General features: G+C 29.9%; 2 protein-coding genes across 7 annotated transcripts in view; both read left to right on the top strand.

Annotated features, from left to right (window-relative positions):
* The window catches only part of RhoGAP102A (Rho GTPase activating protein at 102A), an 84,486-nt gene extending 80,602 nt beyond the window's left edge, over positions 1–3,884 (top strand). For 5 of the 6 annotated variants that reach the window (XM_088182526.1, XM_088182525.1, XM_088182527.1 and 2 more), the window contains 8 exons: positions 12–155; positions 624–729; positions 804–992; positions 1,070–1,216; positions 2,075–2,194; positions 2,264–2,387; positions 2,459–2,622; positions 2,678–3,884. In XM_088182526.1, coding sequence (XP_088038652.1) covers positions 12–155; positions 624–729; positions 804–992; positions 1,070–1,216; positions 2,075–2,194; positions 2,264–2,387; positions 2,459–2,622; positions 2,678–3,596 — 1,913 coding nt within the window. In that variant the 3' untranslated portion in view covers positions 3,597–3,884. The remainder of the gene's footprint in view (positions 1–11; positions 156–623; positions 730–803; positions 993–1,069; positions 1,217–2,074; positions 2,195–2,263; positions 2,388–2,458; positions 2,623–2,677) is intronic. The other variant, XM_088182523.1, reaches the window with a different exon arrangement.
* Positions 3,885–6,918: 3,034 nt separating this feature from the next.
* On the top strand, positions 6,919–9,397 carry LOC148236893 (uncharacterized). Its single transcript, XM_088182277.1, has one exon. The coding sequence runs from the start codon at positions 6,958–6,960 to the stop codon at positions 9,211–9,213; it is 2,256 nt and encodes a 751-aa protein (XP_088038403.1). The 5' UTR covers positions 6,919–6,957; the 3' UTR covers positions 9,214–9,397.
* The last annotated feature ends 13,403 nt before the right edge of the window (positions 9,398–22,800 follow it).

Here is a 22,800-nt window from a genome sequence, read left to right as displayed (position 1 = left end):
CCACTCCACAGGAATAAGAAATAGAAGACTACAACAGGAGGCGCTACAGCTTCTTGTGGTGTTACTGCCTACAGCCCACCAGGATACCTTACATGCACTTCTATCATTCCTAGGAGAGGTTTCAGACAACTGTGATGACAGACCAGACTCTTCTGGTAATATATCATTAGAATTCTGGAATTAAAATAGAATACAAGTGCTATTGACTTCCTATTTTTAAAGTTAACACCGTAAAATACCATTAAATCCGTATCGAATGCTCGAATTGACTATTGTTTCCTAAAAGTATTTTGTTTACCAATTTAATGTTTGCATATATCTGTATTTAATGTATACATATAATATTGAAAATAGCTATACTAAACTTTTATGATATAACCAAATTAAGAAAAATCGAGATAACAATCAGTGGTGTCACGAAGGAAACCGTTTTCATTTATTTAAGTGCAATTTATTTTTTATTGTGAAGCTTCTGCATTTAAAATAAGTACTACTTCAAACTAAAAACATGCATAATTTAAATTAGAAAATGGTGGTCTTTCAATATTTTTACATCAGTAGTAACATAGGCAATACTTGCAATATCTCAAACAATTATAATTACAATATTGTTTAATTTATAGGTGAATTTATTCCTGGTAATAAAATGGACTCTAATAACTTAGCAACTGTATTCGCACCTAACATTCTCCACTGCATAAAACCCGGAGCAGCCGGTAAAGAAATAAGGTATTAATCATTCATTACAACCCACAATAAATTATATCTACTGTATATTAAAGCATTTTGAAAACATATTTCAGTGCCGAACGAGCAGAAGAAAGAATAGATGTGATAAACGTAGTACGGTCATTAATAGAACAACGCGATATCATATTCAATGCTGAAGGGGAGCTGAGACATGAAGCTTGTTTACAATTGGCAACATCACATCCTGCAATTTTAGACGCATTGTTGGGTAGAATGCTGGCAAATCAATCAAGAAAAGATGAGTTAGTAAACTAATAAAAGTAACGGTTGAGTTATATAATGTGAAAATAACTGATCAATCATTTATCATGAATTACAGATTCATAGAACCTGACCTGGGAGTAAGCGGAGGTGCCGATAGTGATAGTCAAAGTAGTCCTCCGTCGCAACGAAGAGTGTGGAGTCGCGAACAATGTCTTCATCAAGGAGCAGCTACGGGAGGACCGAACGTCGCTTCGACTCATAGGTATATAAATATTCAAATAATGAAGCATTAAATGTCTTATAAAATTGTATAGAGAGAATGTATATAGACAAACATGTATTCGGTTTTATAGAGTTATTAATTTTGTATATTAATGATTATATTTATTTTTAAACTCAATAATTTACTAGTGATAGTATAGCAATAGATGGTTGTATTAAGATCTATATTTCATATAAAATATAATACACCGCAAAGACAAAATATGTAAAATGATTTACTTCTGAGTCACAGATAACGATCTAACATCAATATTAAAATAAATAGTTCCTTCTTCTTTGCTAGCATCCGGATCGTACTAGAATATTTGCCCCACCGGTGGGACAAAAGTATGTATGTATATAATAAGGTAAAAATTGGCATAGATGATTTAGAACACGATTCAATACAAATATATTTAGAAAATAACATAGGAAAATATATTTACTTTTAATAATGAAATCGTCTCTGCTATCTTAACGGGAACCTAATACTACATGTTACCATTGTTAGCTGCATTATACGTAATCCAATGCTGTAATGGACTTTTTTGTGTACATTTTGATACTCATGAGTTCATAAACAAAATTGTTGCTCGCACTCAACTAGTTTTTAGTTTATATGGATAGGGCTTTATTATATGTATTTTGTTTTAATGAAACAATTGTCTAATATGTAAATATAGTATGCAAGGTGTCAACATATTATATAGACGAATAACCCTTTACAGTTTCAATGATATTATACAGCACTCCACTATGATACCTTGCAGACTGACATCTTATCTTTCATAGGAACAAATATATCTGTATTCTGTACTCTTCTTCATTCCTTTTTAAAGTAATTACTACTAATTTTTAGACAAAGAGAACGCGGAACTAGAGAGCATAGATCAAGCAGCAAAAAGCGTTGGAGAGACGATCAAAAAATAGAAAATAGTAGTACGAGTTCACTTTCATCCACAATGACCATAATCACAAGGTGAATTTTATATAAAAAAAATATTTATTTCATTGATTGCAATATTTTTATTAATAAAGTATCACACAGTAGGTTACGAAGTCAAGGATCTCAGGATGAGCAGGGAGCGAGTATAGTTTACGCGTCATCTAAATATTCTCCTATCGTAAACTCTAAGCCACGGAACGATTCAGTCGACAGTGACAGTAATGATGTATGTTTCAATAAATTATACTATAAATAATAAGTATAATTGGTATTAATATATGAATATTTCATTTATAGACTAATTTTGTTCATCGAAGAAGATCTTCTTCAAGCGAAACACCTGTAATTACGGCATCTCTTCGCTTACCTCTTTCTCTCGCATTGGATGACCCAGACATCCCGTACATTGAAGAAGGAGGACCAGGAGCTCAACCTTCAGCGCCACCAAGACGAAGACAAAGGTGATTTGAGGTTGCATATTTTATATTGAACGTTTATTTATAATAATATTTTCAGGTCCACCAGTGGAAGTGATAGTTCTTTAGCTTCTCAACCGATAACTGGAACGTTATCTTTCTCCCATGTAGGCAATTCAATACCGGGATATGATTCAGCAGTTGGATCTTCAGCCACTCTATCGAGTCCACCTAGAAACTTAACGCCGTCGAGTAGCTCTGCCGGAGACGGTGGATTATTTTCATCGCCACCGTCTTGGGCTTCGACGCCGCCTATGAGTCCAACCAGTCCACTTGAACATCATTTAGACTACGATCAGTTTCATAGCACAACGGCAAGGATGTCAGTCCCTGTGAAGACCATTCAGAAGCCAAGTTCTAAAGAAGCGCCTATATTACAAAAAGTGACAATAACTTCAACGGGTGAAATACAGCAGAAGAAGTTGGAGACGTTCAAGCGTGAGATATCATATCAGAAGCAGACGTCGATTACTCAAAAACCAGTATCAAAGGTAATCGAATTACCAAAGAGTTATAGTGCATCGTCAGTGCCATTACCGACGTCGTCGCCTGGACAAGGACAAAGAAGAATCGACTTTACCGGTAGTTCTTCACAAAATAAACACGTAGAACGTGAATCCAAATACACAACTAGTATATCAAGTATCGGTGGAGCAGTTCTCAGATCTAAAACGGCTGATTTTGAACGTCTTTTACACTCGAGTAAAACAGTTTCTAAGTCAACGATGACTAAAACTGAACCACCACCACCACCGTCCCCATCGCCGATTGATGATAAAAAGAAGTATAATAAGAGACGATATACTGATTCAAGGCATCAAACTAGACATATTCCCGATGCAGAGACTATAGAAAGTGCAAGTAGAAACGTTGATAGCAACGCGAGTACCACAACAAGAATCTCCCAAGTATATAAAAGAAGAGAATTAATATCTAGCGTACAAACCAAACAGAAATGATATAATTCCAATATATTATAAGAAAAGTAATTTAATTACACTTCTTTTTTTATATAAATGAGATTAGAGATTGTTGAAACTTTATAGTCAGTAAAAAGATGAATTTTAAATCCGTCCAACTGGAAATCATCTTTTGTATATCTACATATGATTATTTTTAATTTATCTGGTAAATTCATACTTTTGTAGCAATAAAATTTAAGTAATCGAACGAGCTTCTTTATGGAATTTTTATATTTATAAAATAAAAACATTGACGTACCAAAAATTATATGGCACAAAGCAGTTTATAATAGTATTTATTAATTCTTCTAAAGAATTACCAATTGTATTTATATTATTTTATAAATTATACCAAAACAATACTTTAAGAATTAAATATCACCCAACGACCAATCTAGGGTTTATCATGATAAAAATTATATAAATTTATCTAAATCTAAAACGAATAAATGTGATATTCTACAATAATGTATGTTCAATGATGCAAAACATCATCAATGAAAAAAATATAAATAATTAATATATTATACAGCATATACGTACGTAATGAACATTTAGAATATTTTCATATTAATGTTATTTTATATTTATACGAGTATAACTATCACTTTTGATTATTTATTGTATGCAAACATCATTGATCACTACTATTTATTAATGTGAAACAATCATTATATTATACTATAATTTTATTATAAATATTTTTACAATACAAGGTTCATGTAATGTAATTATTAGCTGTTGAATGTTAAAAATGTTGAATCTAACGATATACGGATACAGTTTTGTTAATATTTTAGTTTCAACATTTTTTTTTTGTAAATTTATAATCACAGACTGAACTCATCTAGTCTGTCCTAGTCATTATTACCAAATGAAATAAAGAATATTTTTTAAAACTAGCATATCATTTCAAACTTGGGTTTTTTGGATTGTTTATGTTTCATAATATCACCGCCTAATTTACTTATTCCATCTTGATATTCAGATGTTCCAGTAGTATTTGGTACAACTACAAAAAAACAATTTTATAACAAAACAATATTTTTATCAAATGTTATCTTACTATATCGTGGGTTCATGCTCGTATCTTCTGGTTGATGCATATAAGTTTCTAAAAAGGATCTCTCTTTAGGCTTTCTGTACGTTGACTCTTTAATTTGGTTATTAATACAACAATAACAACAGCAACAACAATCACCATTATATTCTGAATATAAATTAGATTTTGTAAGATATATACATATTTTAAACGAAATAATATTAATTATAATAGTACCTCGAAAGACTTCATTGTTATACCCATCATATATCGGTTTATCAGATTTATATCCATAGTATTTCGGTTCATCGTCAAAATTTAGCCCATCAATCTTATTGTATAAATAGTTGTCAATATTAATATTCTCTTTGTTTTCATATCTAATAAAGTTCATTAAAAAAAGTATTGCAATTGGCACTTATATCATTAAATTTTATACATACATGTACTTATATGGAAAATTGAATTTTCGAGGCCAATAATAATCATCTTTATAAGTAGTAATGTAATTATTCATGATAAAATATATAAAAAAAAATAACTTCGAGAATTTTCACAACTCTAATATCATTTGTTTTATAAACAAGCAACAATATGTCAAAAACAAAAAAATGCAATATTCAAACACATATAGTATATAGAATTACGAATAAAATCCAAAGTAATTAAACAAAACATTTGCTTTTAAGTATACTTGAAAGAGAGAGCCATTAAGCAGTTGTGGAAAACCTGTTTTTATGTATTTAGCTAAATTAGGATTAGATAAAAGTTGTAACCATGTGTAGAAGTTTCTACAAACAGTTATTACTAAGTAAGTTACTAATTTGGACCAGGTCTGCTAGATTTTGATTCTGTCATATTGAATCGAAAATAGAAATTGAGTTATTAAAAAATAGTAATAGCAATTATTCCCACCAATTTTTCATCGATTTCCAGACTTTTATTTCAGTCTGGTGTCTGTACTTACTTACTAAGGTATTTGTTGATTACCCCCATTGTAAAGCATTAGGTATAGGTCTTTCGTATTGAAACGGAAGATAAAAAGTGCTTCGCTGGTCCTTCGAAGCTCCATTAAGGCGGCCTTCCCCCTAAAATCAAGGAGCGAGAATAATAATAAAAGCCAAAGTCTTTTTACACGAAAAATTGAAACATTAGTCTCTTCAAGCTGGATATATTACCAGCATTCAAGCTCGCCATCTTTCCCTCAAAGGGAGTGGGTCAACAAACCCCTTAAGGTTCTTTGGACGCATCCTTCAACAACCCCCTCTGCGTTTTCCTCGTAGACGGTTGCTAAATTTCGATTGCGTAAAAAATCTCTCACAGAGTTCCGTGTCACGGAATTGAGTGTAGTATGTTGAGCTTATTAAAAAGCTGTTTCTGATTTTTCCTAAAAAAATTGTTAATTAGAATGTTTTTAATAAATACTCATATTTGTTTACGCTTGTTAGATTTATAATTGCTGAGTGAATGAAATCACCATTTACTTCTTTATGATATATACTGTGGTCGCCGATTTACATATGCATATATTTTAATATGGCCAAAACATGGTGGCAGTCTGGTAACACTGACACAACAGCGTCATATTCTTTTGATGGATTTTGATGCAGAGACAACGGCGGTGAAGCCTCGTTCATCGTTTATATTCCAATATTCTAACATGCAACATTATATACATTTTAATAAAATACTACTGCAGCGGCTCAATCTGTGTGTAATAGCCACCCGTCACCATCCGTCCGTCAAAATATTATTTCTATTTTACATTAATAATAATACGCTTTTCTATTTTACAAAGACAAGTTTTCTTTTTGATTCCTATTAATAATTTAAATTAGAGAAAAAAAATGTTTAATTTATTAGCTAAGAATACAGTTGATTCATATTTGCATCATTATGCATTTTCGCATACATTTCAGGGTAAAACAATGAATTCAACATACGCTTTTTAATAAATTTTTATCTTTGTTAAACCACAATGCTGGTTTACATTTCTCATACATCATAAATGTTTGGAAATTGCAATTTTGATATTTATTAGTCATTTTAAGTAAGACATTTTTTGACATTTTGAATTTTTTTTTTAAATAATCCAAATACGAAATTTATTGAAAATAATTACGGGGTGCAAATTTATTATCTTTTTGGGGCATTTTTGCAAGTCTTTATATTTTTTTATTTTGCCACAATTTATTAAAATTATTATTAGGATTTAAATTTAATTATTCATATATTTATCTTATTGGACGGGTAATCTGTCAAATATATTTTGTTATATAGCAACACTGTAACGGTCGTGATGTATTCAAAATAACGATGTCTGGCGACGAGAGTGATTCGAGTTTGAACGAGGGCGGTGCCCCGCTGGCGAACTATGAAGTACTGTCGGCGGGGCAGGGGGCCAAGGGCGAAGCCCTATACACAGTGAAACGAGCGGGCGCCGGAGACGACGCCCCTACCTTCGTCTGGAGAGCCACCAAATGGTCAGGCAAGAGTGTCCAACAGCTTCGCGTTGAAGTCGAACGTCTAAATAGCCTCGAGAGCCCCCATTTGAAGATCCCGAAGCGGCCAAGGTTCCACGAAGCCTCCGGTACGTTATACACCGTCACTGCGCACACAATACATCCTACTTTATCACAATTGAGGCAACGCTGTCACGATGGAGGATTCAGCTTCAGAGAGAACTTCATATGGAGAGTCTTACATCAAGTTACTGCTGTGTGTGACCGACTGCGTTCCATCCGATCGCTTCATTGGCATAAGCGTTTTGATTCTACTCGCATATTCATCAATCCTGAAGGAGAAGTCATCGTAGATCCGTTCGTTCCGCGTTCAGCTAACTCTCAGAAGGAATGTCAAAACGATATTTGCAAGTTTGGCAAGGCATTATACGAAATGTGTGCTTTGACTGAATATACGGAAGACTCAATAGTCTCATTTGAGTGTTCAGACGAATTGAAAAAAATGGTTAACGATTTGCTACATTGCGATACATCTAAATGTAAAATCAGCTGTGAAGTGATATTATATCATCCGACGGTATTAAGCCATCTTGATGGATCTAAAGAAATGTTCACTGAACCGCTCAAATTAGAAGTATCGGCACCTACGAACGATAGTGCTTTCGAATCGGACGAATCTAATAGATCAAAACTTTCGATTCCTGCTATAAAGTCTTTCGTATCAAACAGTTCTATTAGAACAATACATTCAAAATCACGCCGTAGTATGTCAGAACCGGATTTATCACCGAATTTGCTCGCTTTGGATTTAAATCTGCCCGGATACGTTCCACGAAAGATATCAGATGACGTTGACAAATGGAGGAGTCGCTTAGATCTTTGTAAAGAACCGCAGGAAGTAAGCGAAGATGCTCTCAATAAGGTTTGGTTCGATAGATTGAAAACGCTTCGAGAACGCGAACGAGCAGTCGAGGTGAAAGAGAGAGAGATGAAAAAGCAGAAACTGTTTGACGAAATCAGATCCAAAATAACATATGAAGATCAAAGCACTCCGTTACATGCGAATGTAAGTAAAAGTATAAAAAGTAATACTCCAGGTATTACACTGCAGACGGTTATGAATGAAAAAGTATTGCCTCAGGTCGAAAAAATAAACACAGAACCATATTTTGAATGCAAGGATATCGAATCGATCAAACCTAAGCCAAGGACACGTAGATGTAGCAACAGCAAGGGTCGCTGCAGAAAGAAAATCAGTATGAATTACGAAGATATGGATAGTTCTCTATCGGCCGATCCGGGAGATGGCAGTATTATTTTCACGTCGTCGAAATTATCGGCCGAATTGCTTCCACGTCCTTCGAGCATTTGTAGTATGGCCCGTAAAAAAGTACATTTCACATCTAGAAATAATCCTTTTGCTGAATACGATGATGTATCTAGTAACGTGTTTACGTTCTTTGATAACGAGAACAATAATCAATCTTACGAAGTTCCTATAAAACTACCTCAAAAGCCGGAAAATATTGCCGATAGAATTACTAAGTTTATGTATTTGGATCTAGAAGCTTTGACGAATAAGAAGAGAGAGAAAATGGAAGAAATAAGACAGTTACAAAGTAATTTGTCTAATATTAGACAAAAAACTGAATCTAATCTTGATAGCACAGTACAAGGGTTCACTACTAAGAGAAAGACAAGAAGAACAAAGTATTTTTCACCTGGGTTAGATTCTCAATCGAACATATATTCGGAGAGTAGCGGAGCTAGCGTTTCTAGCTATCAACCTATGAAGAAAGTGAGAGATAACAGAAAATCAATGCCGTTTTTATCGATCAGTAACAAACCAAACTCTCCGAAGAAAGTCTTTCCAAATGAGTTGAGCGTTTGTAGTAGCAATGTACGTGTGACACGTTCTAAAGGTATGTTCGGGTCCACAACCGCGAACACTCCTAAGTTTAGTCTACCGGTAAAAAAAGAAGATTCGTTATTAGATTATAGCAAAAAAGGCAAATCTAACAAGGAAAACTCTCCATCGCCAAAATTGAAGAGGGATTCGAAGAGAAAATCTATTTTGGGTTTCAAGACACCTTTTAGGTTTCATTTTTAATGTGATTATTGCATTTTGAGATTTTTTATTATTATTTTATAATATTGATTCAGTATTATGTAATATTGCAATATTGTGCCATTTATTATGGGTATTATAGTGTTTCTATATATTAAAATGTGCAACTATAGAAAGGGCAGCTTATATAAAATTAGAGCGTACTTTCCTGTTATCGTGGGTCAAATTTATTCTAAAAAAATATTTATTGATTTTATTTATTTATATACGATTATAAATAACATTATTAAGTAGATTCGTAGCAGAGAGTTATTCATATTCACTGTTTTAACCAATGCTCACTCGCTGACGTTCGTTCTTTCATGAATTGCAACAAATTACAATAAAACACTTCTTGCAGGAATTGTATGGCTGATGTTTCGGTACGAGATAGTAAATACGTTTATTTTCAATAAAAATATAATTGCATTTAAATAAATAAAATATATAAACAAATGAATAAAATTTATTTTAAAATAAATTAAAGTACCGATTAGAGTTTAAATATAATTATACTAACATTGGTAATAGGTTTGGGAGATATTTAGATTGTATAATTGATATTATTTTGATATGTTTTCTAATGAAAAAATATTTTATTGGTAATATACTCTTCCTTGTAATTGTCTTCCAGTTTTTTTTAAAATGAAAGAAATATTTTATATTTTTGAATATATTGTTATTTACATAAAAAGTTTTATTATTTAATTTCATATATTGATAAATAAAATTGTATTTAATCTTTTATAATTTTATCGACAGAAAATTACTTCATTTAGTTCAGAACCTTTCTTAGTAGAGCTATTGGAAAATATCCAAAACTCCGCCGCCAGAGCTTGCTGAGTTTCCTGATCTCAAATTGAATTTCACGGGCGTAAAGCGAAACGACGATATACCTCCGATTATCCTAATTCCGTATTTACCTGCAGAGTTTCCATCTGAAAAATATCGTCCTATTATTGGAATGGAATGTAACCATGACAATAGACCACCGCCAAAGTTTTCTTTTTCCACAGGCGGCTCTTGATCGTCGACGTCTTCCAACAGAGGTACTTTCACTGAACGTTTTTTGATGATCTTTTTATGAAACTTAGGATTTGTAAATTCATTATTATTTTCTTTCGCCAATAATGTAGGAAAGCCATCCATGTATTCGTTAGTTATTTTCATTATAATCTCCTTATTATTTTTATCAAATTCTTCATCATATAAATTAATATCACCATCATCGACTTTAACTGTCTTTATCATCAATGTTTGATACAATTTATCACCATCTTTTGCATTGAACAGACTATCGATATTTTTTTTCTCAAGTATGACATTTTCCATTTTAAATATATTGTCTGCTTGTTCAAAATTATGGATCAAGTCGTTTGATCGATCGTTCAATATTCTAAAATCAAAAAAAAATATATTTATTGCAAATTTACTAAATCTTAAAATGTGTAAAAAATTAAATTCTCACTTAGGATTTGGTGAACCAAAATACATAGTCGCAGTTACGATCACAGTCTAAAAAAATAAATTAAAATAAATATATATTTAAATTTCATATTATAAAATAAATTTACCAAATTCATAATGAACAGTTTATGTGTGTAAATATATTTAATTTATATACACTACTAAATTAAAATTGTGCAATGGTTACTTTTATATAGTGTCATTGGTAAGTAATTAAGTGTGCCAAATTGTTTGTCGTTAATTAATTACCCATTGTTTGTATTTTTAATTATGGGTAATTGTTTAATTTATTTATCTATCATTATATTTAGTTCCACTAATGTTAAAAACACATTTATTTTATTAACGTTAAGTATACAGCATAGCTGACGATGCGAAACTTATAATGCAATCAAATATCTTAAAAAAAAATTGTTTGTACTAATACAAATCGCTAAATGATATTTTCTTCTTTCTCGCTGCATTTAACAACACTTTTAAAATTAACTTAAAAATAAACTTGAAACTGTCGTTTACTTTTTAATTAAATTTATCAAGTTAAATTGTTTTTTAATAATATATATAATTAAAGTTGTTTGGTTTTCTAATTATTTTGTGTATTTACACGTGTAATACGTCACACATGATATAAATTTATATTATTATGTATTAAAGTCCAACCCTTCCATTTTTTTTCCAAAATTGTACTCAGGGACTATAAAGAATTAATCATTCATAATGAGTTTCAATTTATTTTACATATTTTTTATTTATTATTCAGTTTTTGTGAAATATTTACATCAATTCAAAGGCTATAAATATTATTTATAAAAAAATATTTCGTACTTTTTAATTTATTGGTGTAATTTTCTATAGATATCATTTAACATTAAATCAAATTAAAAAACATTATATAAATATGATATTTTTTATTTATTATTTTTTAGTTACATATGTAAATATATAACTATCTGAGATACCTAAAAACAGTGAAGGATCGACCACCGTACATGTACGGCGGTACCGCTTAAAGGGTAAATTTATGAATATTTATATTTAATGTTATTATTTCTTGTAAGTTTTTCATAAATTGTCATTTTACTTATATATAAAAATATAAGGATATGGAATGTGAAAAATCATAAATTGCCAATAATCAGAGGGTTCATTTTGAAGCTTTTTGAGTTGTTTCTAAACTGCCATTTTTGTTAAAGAAAACAATGAGGCACAATGAAATTTTCTAAAAAGGAACTGATGTGGGCTTATAAAAACTGTTTGGGGAATTTTCGTTTTGAATTCTTGGATATATTTTATTATATCTTTGAAAATCGTAGATTTTAAGCCAAATTGAAATTTACGTATATTTTTTAAAGAACATATTTATAGAAAGAAGCTAATATTTATTTACAATGCTTAAAAAGTTTACATTTAAGTATTACAGATTTTCTACGAAATATCTGCTAAAGTAATTAATTACTTTTTAATAAAATAGTTAAATGGCATAAATCATAATTAATTAGTAAAAATAAAAAAGTATTTTTATTTTTAAAAATCTGATTTTGCTTTTTTCATAGATCCTACAAAAGAATTCTTAGATTAAGTGTTTCTTATTAAATTTAATTTCATACATATGCATATTTTTAAATTATTTATAACCACTGTAATTTTGAAAACATGTAGCAATTTATTTATGCTTAATTCACAGCTGCTTTCAGAGCAGGTAGTTGAAAATGGATAGTGATTTTCTATAAATAATGCGAAAATAATGTTAGACAATACAAGTTTTATGGCCGACTCTAGGAACTACGATTAGCAAATATTTTGTTTTGACTTTTTCGGTCAACAAAAAATTAAGAACGCAAGGATGAATGTTTATATTATTAAATCTGTAGCTACGATTTTTTCGTTATAAAATAAAACAAGAGCCAGGTTTTTTATGTAAATTTTATATTACCATACAATAAGATATTGCTATTTTGTACAAAATCGGAGGTTAAGTATAATGTGATTAAAAGTTACTTAATTAAACACGCAATAAATATTCTAGTCAGAATTATAATAATATTTCATATAAGAACTTTAAATAAATTAAGTATGTAATATAGCATAAATATTGACCAAAATCGTTATAGAAATATTTTTCATTTACAAAGATATATACTGTAATAATATTGTATATTACATACATACAGTTTTTTCATATGTATATTTCCAAATTTTCCAACTTTCACTAATATTTTGGTCTTTATGATCAACATTTTACTATATATTTATTAATTTATTATTATCACTCATTGGCTACCAAAAGTTTTTGGTTCTAAACTACTCAATCATTGATAGTAAATGATTTCCAGTAATGATAATTACACCAGTTCGAAGGGTTTAGTCTTCTTCAGCCGTATTTTAAAGTTGTCTACATTGAGAAGCTTGCTGCCTCGATGTTGACGTGCTGTTGGAGCCTCGTTTAATGTTTAGCAGCAAAATTTATTTCACTGGCGGCATATGTAGGTCACGATGTATGTCTCTATCGCAAATATACCAATGAGCATTGACAATGTTTCGTAACATTGTATTTTTAAATTTTTCGATAATATGAAATAAATGCGCTAAAATCAAAATATTATTTTTTATGAAAATTAAATCAAAGAATTATACAAATGACTGAAATTACAAAAAAAATCTAAGAATTTTTGAGATTTACCAAAGTCAGTGTCCCAGTTCTAAAAAGTCCCGAGAATATTCAATTGGTAAACGTAACAACGGCGATACTGCGCACCTAAATCAAACAGCGTAGGCAGTAGCGGCGGTTAAAGTTTTCGTTCGCCTCGCAAGTGTGTCGGTCCAAATCAAAGGTTCAATAGAACACTGTTTCTTTATTCGAAGTTTATTCAAAAGGCTGACCATCGTCGGCATTTTGTCTACCTTCAAGGCAGACGAAGGCGCCCGGCTTTGAAATATATCTAAGTATATTTAGTACCCACGCAAATAATATTCAGGGCCGATCAATGAAATGATATTCGGAAGCAGATTTTTATAATTGGCATAATTTTGATTTTTTTTTATCCATTCGTGGGTTATGTGATGGTATTTTTTAGTATGCAGGTTGACAGGTAGCTTACCTGTCAGTTAGACGAGACACCGAGCTGATGGGTACTGTGGCCGATTCGCTGCGCCAGCAGGGAGCCGAAGACTACGTCTTGAGTAAGACGCATGTGATTGTTATCGTGATGCTGGCCAAAACTAAACGGCATAATCTCCTACTGTGGTGATGGTCAGGGCCGGCCCGAGGGGCAGGCAGTACAGGCGATCGCCTGGGGCGCTAGATTTTGTGGGGCGCCGTGATACCAAATAAAGGCGCAATATTCACTTAAAATTATCAAACAATATTGTTAAGAAATATAATCTGATATTAGTTTTTATACACTACTGTGTACTCTTTAAATTATTTTACACGTAAAAAGTCACAACAAAAAATAAATTATAAATTCTTTAATACCCACAATCGTAAAAAAGAGCATGTTGTCAAATATAATATATTATTTATATAATTTTAATTATATTTTTGCGCTCATCAAGTATTAATAGGGGAGGGGGCGCAAATTAAATTTTTGCCTGGGGCGCCAAATAACCTAGGGCCGGCCCTGGTGATGGTCGTTGCTCGAGGTCGAGGCAAGAATCAAAAATCTCCCGTGACCCTTGTGGTGTGTGACAGTGATACATACCGGTTGAGTTTTGGTGCTAACGTGATTGAATGGAATGCATTTTTTTATAGAATTATTGAAGAAGAATTAAACAAGATCCTCAAAGTTTAATCATATGACCCTTGATAATTATTTAAAATTACTATAGCAAAACTATATTGTTTTTCTTATCGAGAAAGTAATTTTGATATTTAAAGAAAGTAACAGATTTATCAATCTCTATTAGGACCAAAAATATTTATACGCTTTCATGGCTTGGAGATAAAATATAAAATACTGAAAAATTGATCATCAAGTTATTTAAAAAAGCTTGAGAAAATACGTATAAGCTATTTTGTGAACGACATAGATGCTTTAGAACTAAAGTGGTAAAATGTTTGTGAATGACTTACATGCTTTAGGACTTTTAAGGGTTAAGCACCAAATAAAACTGTGAACCATATAAAATATTCCAGTAAATCACTTTAAATACTGTATGGTTCCAACTGGACTATCCAACAAAAAATAAGTTTAAATGTATCTCATTAAAACTAAAATAGAATGTTTATCAAGACAAACCACCACCAAGTTAGTACACATAAGAATTCATGTTGTCTAGATACCGACAAAAATATATAGTAGATACTGGTTTAAAATTAAAATTACGCGCTTTTTGCACCGCATAAAACACGTTTTAAGGATTGTACAATAAATGTGAGTAAAAAATTATAGTAGCGAAATTCAACCCCTTAATATCCATGTATAATTCCAAAAACATTTTTTTGTAAAAGTTTATTTAAAAAAATATACATATGTACTAAAGCATAATAACATTAAATGCACAATACTGTTTCATAATCGTTTACATTGCTTACAATTGTAAAAGTTATATAATAAAAGAATAATAATAATAAAAACTGTAACTATAATTAAATTTATGAAAAAATACCTCATAAAAATTAACCTTTTACAAATTTAAAAAAGAAGAGAGAATGAAAAATAAATATAACACATATACAAAATTATACAATTATAAACCTATACTATATTTTCGTTAACACAGTCAGTTTAAGAGCTAGCCATTTCATCATTATTCATAATTGAGAAATAGATGCCAAGTTTGGGTTTACGTCCCTACTATTAGTTTTAAAGCACACGATACGTATATACGTTCATTACTAATGGTATTTAAAATCATGCAAATGTTTCACTTAATCTTGAAAAAATCACTGTTTGGAGTTTGGTTGTTTGATTCCACTGGAAAATTCCAATAAAGTTTTTCTCAGACAGTTCCACAGATTATTAATAATTTAAGACATATTTATCAAACATATATATTTAATACAATTTATATTAAGATTAAGTATGTAAAAATAATAAATTTTATATTAATTTAAAAATATGAGTCTCACATTAGGAGACTTAAAAATTTCATTAACTATATAGCTTAGTGCGTGATATTTTCTTTGTAATTAAATTAAAAATAATTGACCAGGCTATTGTTTACTTATTAAATTTTACGCTCAAGAACAATAGCTATAACAGTAAATATTTTAGTAGTCCTTTATCTTAAATACAGTAATTACTATGATTTATCTATTGAATACACACAACATATATGTATAATAAATGTGCTTCATAAAGCACGTTTCAACCTTTCGAGATTACCGAAAATCATTTGGATCAGGTGCCAGATGATCGCATACCTCGATTACGAATTCCATATTCAACCTTACTCTCCCATATATATTTTTTTCCAACATCCATCTCACACACAATTCCTATTGTGCGGGATAAATTTATTCATGAACAACGCACCGAGAATCAGACGTAGAAGTCGGAGGGGTGTCTGTCACGCAGTGACGAGTGCTTGGCACAAAAATGTGACACATTAGACCTCTATCATTAGACCTCTAATCTGGAAACACGGCATGGTTTTCTTGGAACCGGAGTTCATCGCCACATATACGAGACGTTTCAATCGGTGGATATATGCGCAACTACTGCTGTCCGACGCTAAGAACCGGTAGCCACATTTTACGGTTCGCTAGCCGCGGAATTTAATTGTTGAGAACAACTGATACGGCTCGATGGTAATCTGATAAGTCGAAATTGTCTATGTGCTCGTGTGTGAGGGTGTGAGAGTACTTACTGGTGTTTTTTCACTGCAATGCTCTAACCTGAACCGGTGATAATAAATTAATATATAACTCAGTATGTTAGATTTGGGGACAAATTAAGATTAAGTATGGATAAGCTTTTTACTAATTGTAAATTTTTTTTCTATGTACAAACTCTGCTATTTCTGATTTCTCTACATTTTATTTCTCGAAAACATTACTCGTACAGTGTGTTTCTCTAGAAAGTTATAATAACCTACCAGAAACTCAATATGCTAAATCACTTATCTATACTAATGTAAATAAATAAGTAATTTTTCAAAGATGTTTTAAGTAATTTAAAGTAATGTTAATAATAAAAAATTACCGCATTTAACGTTTAGTTGTCCATTCAAGTAAATTTTTTTAAATATTTAGTGGATGTAGATTTTATCATAACAATTATCCCAAGATTTCTTTTACCATTTAGTTAACTAAATTACCAAACAAGCTTTTGTTATTAAATGTAAAATTTAATAAGTAAATTTATCAAAACAATTACCCGATCGATACAATTATTTCCATATTTTGTGGTATAATTTAAATAACTAAATTACGTAACTAGTTTCAGCTTTCGTTATTAAATGTAAAATACAATAAGTAAATAATAGCCTTATCAATTATGTTTAATCTAGTAATTAGAAAATAATAATAAACACAAATTATGTTAGTGATGTATAATTGTAGGGTTCCATTGTTAAAAATAACTTTAAATTTAAATAAAAAGCAATCTTACCCATCATACACATATTTTTAAAATACACAAATTCTCGAAGGAGATATTTTCAAACGTTTACAATCTTTCAAACGCTTGTAAATTTATTCAGAATAAAATTTACATAACATACTAATTCGAATTCATTTGTTTTAATGATTAATATTATTTATATTTGAACCAAAACAAAAATATTTTTGTTATTTTTCGATGCAATTTAAATCCATTTGCGTAAATCTGTATTAACTGGAAAAGTCAATCAGACATAATGATTATTTACAAGAAAGTATAAAGTGTCAGGTAACCTCCATAAAAATATTTAATTAAAAATTATTATGCATTTAATAAATCATTAGATGTGATTTTTATATATAAAAAATCGATAATGCTGCAGTGGTTCAAACTCGCAACCTTTGGGTTGCCAGTCTAGGACTAAGTCTTACGGACTATTCAGACCTAAAATACGACTATGTATAATTAATAAAATTATAATTATATAAAATAAATTAGATTTTGTGATTATAAATATACAGAGGCATTAAATGGGATTTTCATTACATGCCAATACCATATTAAAAAAATAATTATTGTTCAGGTTGTAGATAAATTAATTGATAAAAAAGGAAAGGCGGTTGATTAAAAGCTTTCAGCAACAGTTTAGTATAAAATAAATTTTACATTAAGTTTTATTATTAATATTTGGGTAATTATAATAATAAATTACACATTAAATTTAATATTGGAAAATCATTATTAATAAAAAAAAAATTATAAGTACCCAAACTACACCAATAATTAAATACTTAATTACTAGATACGTAGAAAAATATTTATAAATAAAAATACTACACAAATTGAAATCAGTCATTATTTTTTTATTTGCAATGTTAACTTGAACATAGGAGAATTTGACTGGATCGATAAAATTCGCAATTTGTATAAAATAGAAAATGTTTTATTGCAAAGTTGTTTATTAGATTGAGTTCAATAAAAGGTTAAAGGAAAGTATATATTTCAATTCAATTTTTCGGAACTTATTTGAGACGTTAACTTCTGCCTAGGAGGTTCTAACTGAATCGATAAAATTCGCAGTTTACGAAAAATTGCAAATGTTTTAATGCAAAGATGTGTATTAGATTAGGTTCTATTAAAAGTTAAAAAAAAAAGTTTCTCTAACTCTACTTTTACAAAAGTTATTTGATACGTTAACTTCTGCCTAGGAGTTTTTAACTGGAGCGATAAAATTCGCAGTTTGCGAAAAATTGCAAATGTTTTAATGCAAAGTTGTGTATTAGATTCGGTTCTATAAAAAGTTAAACGAAAGTGTTTCTCTAACTCTACTTTTACGAAAGTTATTTGAGACGTTAACTTCTGCCTAGGAGTTTTTAACTGGAGCGATAAAATTCGCAGTTTGCGAAAAATTGCAAATGTTTTAATGCAAAGATGTGTATTAGATTAGGTTCTATTAAAAGTTAAAAAAAAAGTTTCTCTAACTCTACTTTTACAAAAGTTATTTGATACGTTAACTTCTGCCTAGGAGTTTTTGACTGGATGGATAAAATTTGCAGTCTGCAAAAAATTGCAAATGTTTTAATGCAAGGTTGTGTATTAGATTCGGTTATATAAAAAGTTTAAAGTAAGTGTTTTTCTAACCCTACTTTTACAAAAGTTATTTGATACGTTAACTTCTGCCTAGGAGTTTTTAACTGGAGCGATAAAATTCGCAGTTTACGAAAAATTGCAAATGTTTTGATGCAAAGTTGTGTAATAGATTGGGTTCTATAAAAAGTTAAATAAAAGTGTTTCTCTAACTCTACTTTTACGAAAGTTATTTGAGACGTTAATCTTTGCCTAGGAGTTTTTAACTGGATCGATAAAATTTGCAGTCTGCGAAAAATTGCAAATGTTTTATTGCAAGGTTGTGTATTAGATTTGGTTCTATAAAAAGTTTAAAGTAAGTGTTTTTCTAACTCTACTTTTACAAAAGTTATTTGATACGTTAACTTCTGCCTAGGAGTTTTTAACTGGAGCGATAAAATTCGCGGTTTACGAAAAATTGCAAATGTTTTGATGCAAAGTTGTGTATTAGATTAGGTTCTATAAAAAGTTTACCAAAAGTGTTTCTCTAACTCTACTTTTACGAAAGTTATTTGAGACTTAACTTCTGCCTAGGAGTTTTTAACTGGATCGATAAAATTCGTAGTTTGCGAAAAATTGCAAATGTTTTGATGCAAAGTTGTGTATTAGATTAAGTTCTATTAAAAGTTAAAAAAAAGTGTTTCTCTAACTCTACTTTCACGATAGTTATTTGAGACGTTAACTTCTGCCTAGGAGTTTTTAACTGGATCGATAAAATTCGTAGTTTGCGAAAAATTGCAAATGTTTTGATGCAAAGTTGTGTATTAGATTGGGTTCAATAAAAAGTTAAATTAAAGTGTTTCTCTAACTCTACTTTTACGATAGTTATTTGGGACGTTAACTTCTGCCTAGGAGTTTTTAACTGGATCGATAAAATTCGCAATTTGTATAAAATGGCAAATGTTTTAATGCAAAGTTGTGTAATAGATTGGGTTTTATAAAAAGTTAAAAGAAAGTGTTTCTCTAACTCTACTTTTACGAGAGTTATTTGAGACGTTAACTTCTGCCTAGGAGTTTTTAACTAGATCGATAAAATTCGCAATTTGTATAAAATGGCAAATGTTTTAATGCAAAGCTGTGTAATAGATTGGGTTTTATAAAAAGTTAAATAAAAGTGTTTCTCTAACTCTACTTTTACGAAAGTTATTTGAGACGTTAACTTCTGCCTAGGAGTTTTTAACTGGATCGATAAAATTCGCAGTTTGCGAAAAATTGCAAATGTTTTGATGCAAGGTTGTGTATTAGATTGGGTTCTATAAAAAGTTTAAAGAAAGTGTTTCTCTAACTCTACTTTCACGAAAGTTATTTGAGACGTTAACTATTGCCTAGGAGTTTTTAACTGGATCGATAAAATTCGCAGTTTGCGAAAAATTGTAAATGTTTTGATGCAAAGTTGTGTATTAGAATAAGTTCTATAAAAAGTTAAAAAAAGTGTTTCTCTAACTCTACTTTTACGAAAGTTATTTGAGACGTTAACTTCTGCCTAGGAGTTTTTAACTGGAGCGATAAAATTCGCAGTTTGCGAAAAATTGCAAATGTTTTGATGCAAAGTTGTGTAATAGATTGGGTTTTATAAAAAGTTAAAAGAAAGTGTTTCTCTAACTCTACTTTTACGAAAGTTATTTGAGACGTTAACTTCTACCTAGGAGTTTCTAACTGGAGCGATAAAATTCGCAGTTTGCGAAAAATTGCAAATGTTTTGATGCAAAGTTGTTTATTAGTTTGAGTTCTATAAAAATTTTAAGGAAGGTGCTTATCTCAATTTAATTTTTCGGTAGTTATTTGAGACGTTAACTTCTACCTAGAAGGTTTTAACTGGATCGATAAAATTTGCAATTTATACAAAATGACAAATATTTTAATGCAAAGTTGTGTATTAGATTGAGTTCTACACAAAGTTAGAAAAAAGTGTATATCTTAATTCAATTTTTCGGAAGTTATATGAGACGTTAACTTTTGCCTAGGAGGTTTTAACTGGATCGATAAAATTCGCAATTTGTACAAAATGGCAAATGTTTTAATGCAAAGTTGTGTATTAGATTGGGTTCTATAAAAAGGTAAAAGAAAGTTTATATCTAAATCTACTTTTACAAAAGTTTATTGAGACATTAACTTGAGCATAGGAGGTTTTAACTGGATCGATAAAATTCGCAATTTGCAAAAAATTGCAAATGTTTTAATGCAAAGTGTTGTTTTAGATTGGGTTGTATAAAAAGTTAAAAGAAAGTGTTTCTTTAACTCTACTTTCACGAAAGGTATTAAGGACGTTAGCTTGAGTCTAGGGGGTTTTAGCTGGATCGATTAAATTTACAATTTGCGAAAAATCGCAAATGTTTTAAGTCAAAGTTGTGTATTAGATTGGGTTCTATAAAAATTTAGAAGAAAGTGTCTCTTACTCTACTTTTACAAAAGTAATTTGAGACGTTAACGCATAGGAGATTGTGACTGGTTCGATAAAATTTGCAATTTGTTTAAAATGGTTTAATTTTAAGTTGTATAGTAAATATTGCATTTAAGGGATGTTACAATTTTAATTAATAGTTTAAATATTCTATTCGGATTATTTTATTGAGAAATATCAAATTTGAAAGCATTTGTTTAATTTTAAATATTTAATAAGCGCGAAAATATTATTTAACAATATAATAAATGATAGCAGATCATTAAAATTTAGAGTTAATAATAACACTTTAATTAGATCAACTCTTAATATATTTGTAAAAATAAAAGAAGTAAATAAATAAAAATATATTATACAATATTAGTAAATAATTCAAAAATGTTTTTTTTGTTTTTTATTATAAGTACTTCATTTTAGTTTGCATTATATAATACTTTCTGAAACTAAGAGTTCAAATTTTGTTTTCCTAACAATGGATTAAATGGATATTTATCGCTTTTTTGCACATTTGAGAATTTGGTGTTTTTCTAATTTACCTAAAGTATCTATTCTTATAAGCTTAGAAGCTAAAGGTGCGTTTTAAAAACAATAACAATACAAACACAGGCGCAAACAAAGAGATTAAATAGCGTCACTAAACCGTTTTTTTACCATGTTTTTCGAATTATTCACAATAATCCAGTATCGTCTTCTAACATTGGCATATCTGCCAGACAATTGCCTGAGTGGCTTCGAGTGGAGGCCTATAATCCTGGTAGCGCTTTTGGCCCTTGAGACAAAAAAGGGTCGACAATGCGACGGCGGTGCCAGTGACCCTGTTTTTCTTGAAAATCCAAAACTCAAGGGTGGTCTCGGTTCTCGGACCTTTTGATAGAGAGACGTCTTTTGACAGATAACAGTAGTGGGTAAATCGGAAAAATGTAAATATACAAATATGTGCGCCTGTGTGGCAATTTTGCGAGTGGCTAAGCAGAACTACGCACTAAAGAATTATTTACGATATTAGTAAATTTCATAAATATTGAAAAATAAACAGACTATGTACAATTTATGTAATATAACAGTGATTCGAACAATTAATAAAATGAGGTTTACTTTTATTTTAATTTCATATATTATATTTTAATATCAAGATCATAGTTTATACACAAATGAAAAGCTATGGTATAACTGCAAAAAACTGAGAATGCTGGAAATTGAAATATAAAACTCTTTGCTTAAAATTTGACACTGGTTATTTTTTTATAATGAAAAAAATATTCAATTTAAAGTTTATTACGTAATTTGTAAAAAATAAAATAATATAAAATATGATACTAAATAACTTTACTTAATTAAGTTATACTATCTGTTATTTTTAACATAAAAATATGTATTTAATATTTCATTAAGAACAACAATAATTAAAAAATGAGACCATATAAATCAATGTATGAGACATCTAAACCCTTTTGAGTCAAGTATTATATTATTATTTGTGGAAAACTTTCTATACATTGTAATTATTTTTAGTAATATTTCGTATTATATTCAAAAACAACCAAATAGTAA

Source organism: Plectrocnemia conspersa, unplaced genomic scaffold, assembly GCF_051122295.1.
Source record: "Plectrocnemia conspersa isolate PC_06_02 unplaced genomic scaffold, ASM5112229v1 ptg000003l, whole genome shotgun sequence".
Lineage (NCBI taxonomy): Eukaryota > Metazoa > Arthropoda > Insecta > Trichoptera > Polycentropodidae > Plectrocnemia > Plectrocnemia conspersa.
The sequence above is the reverse complement of the archived record's forward strand: the minus strand, read 5'-3'. Positions and strand labels throughout refer to the sequence as shown.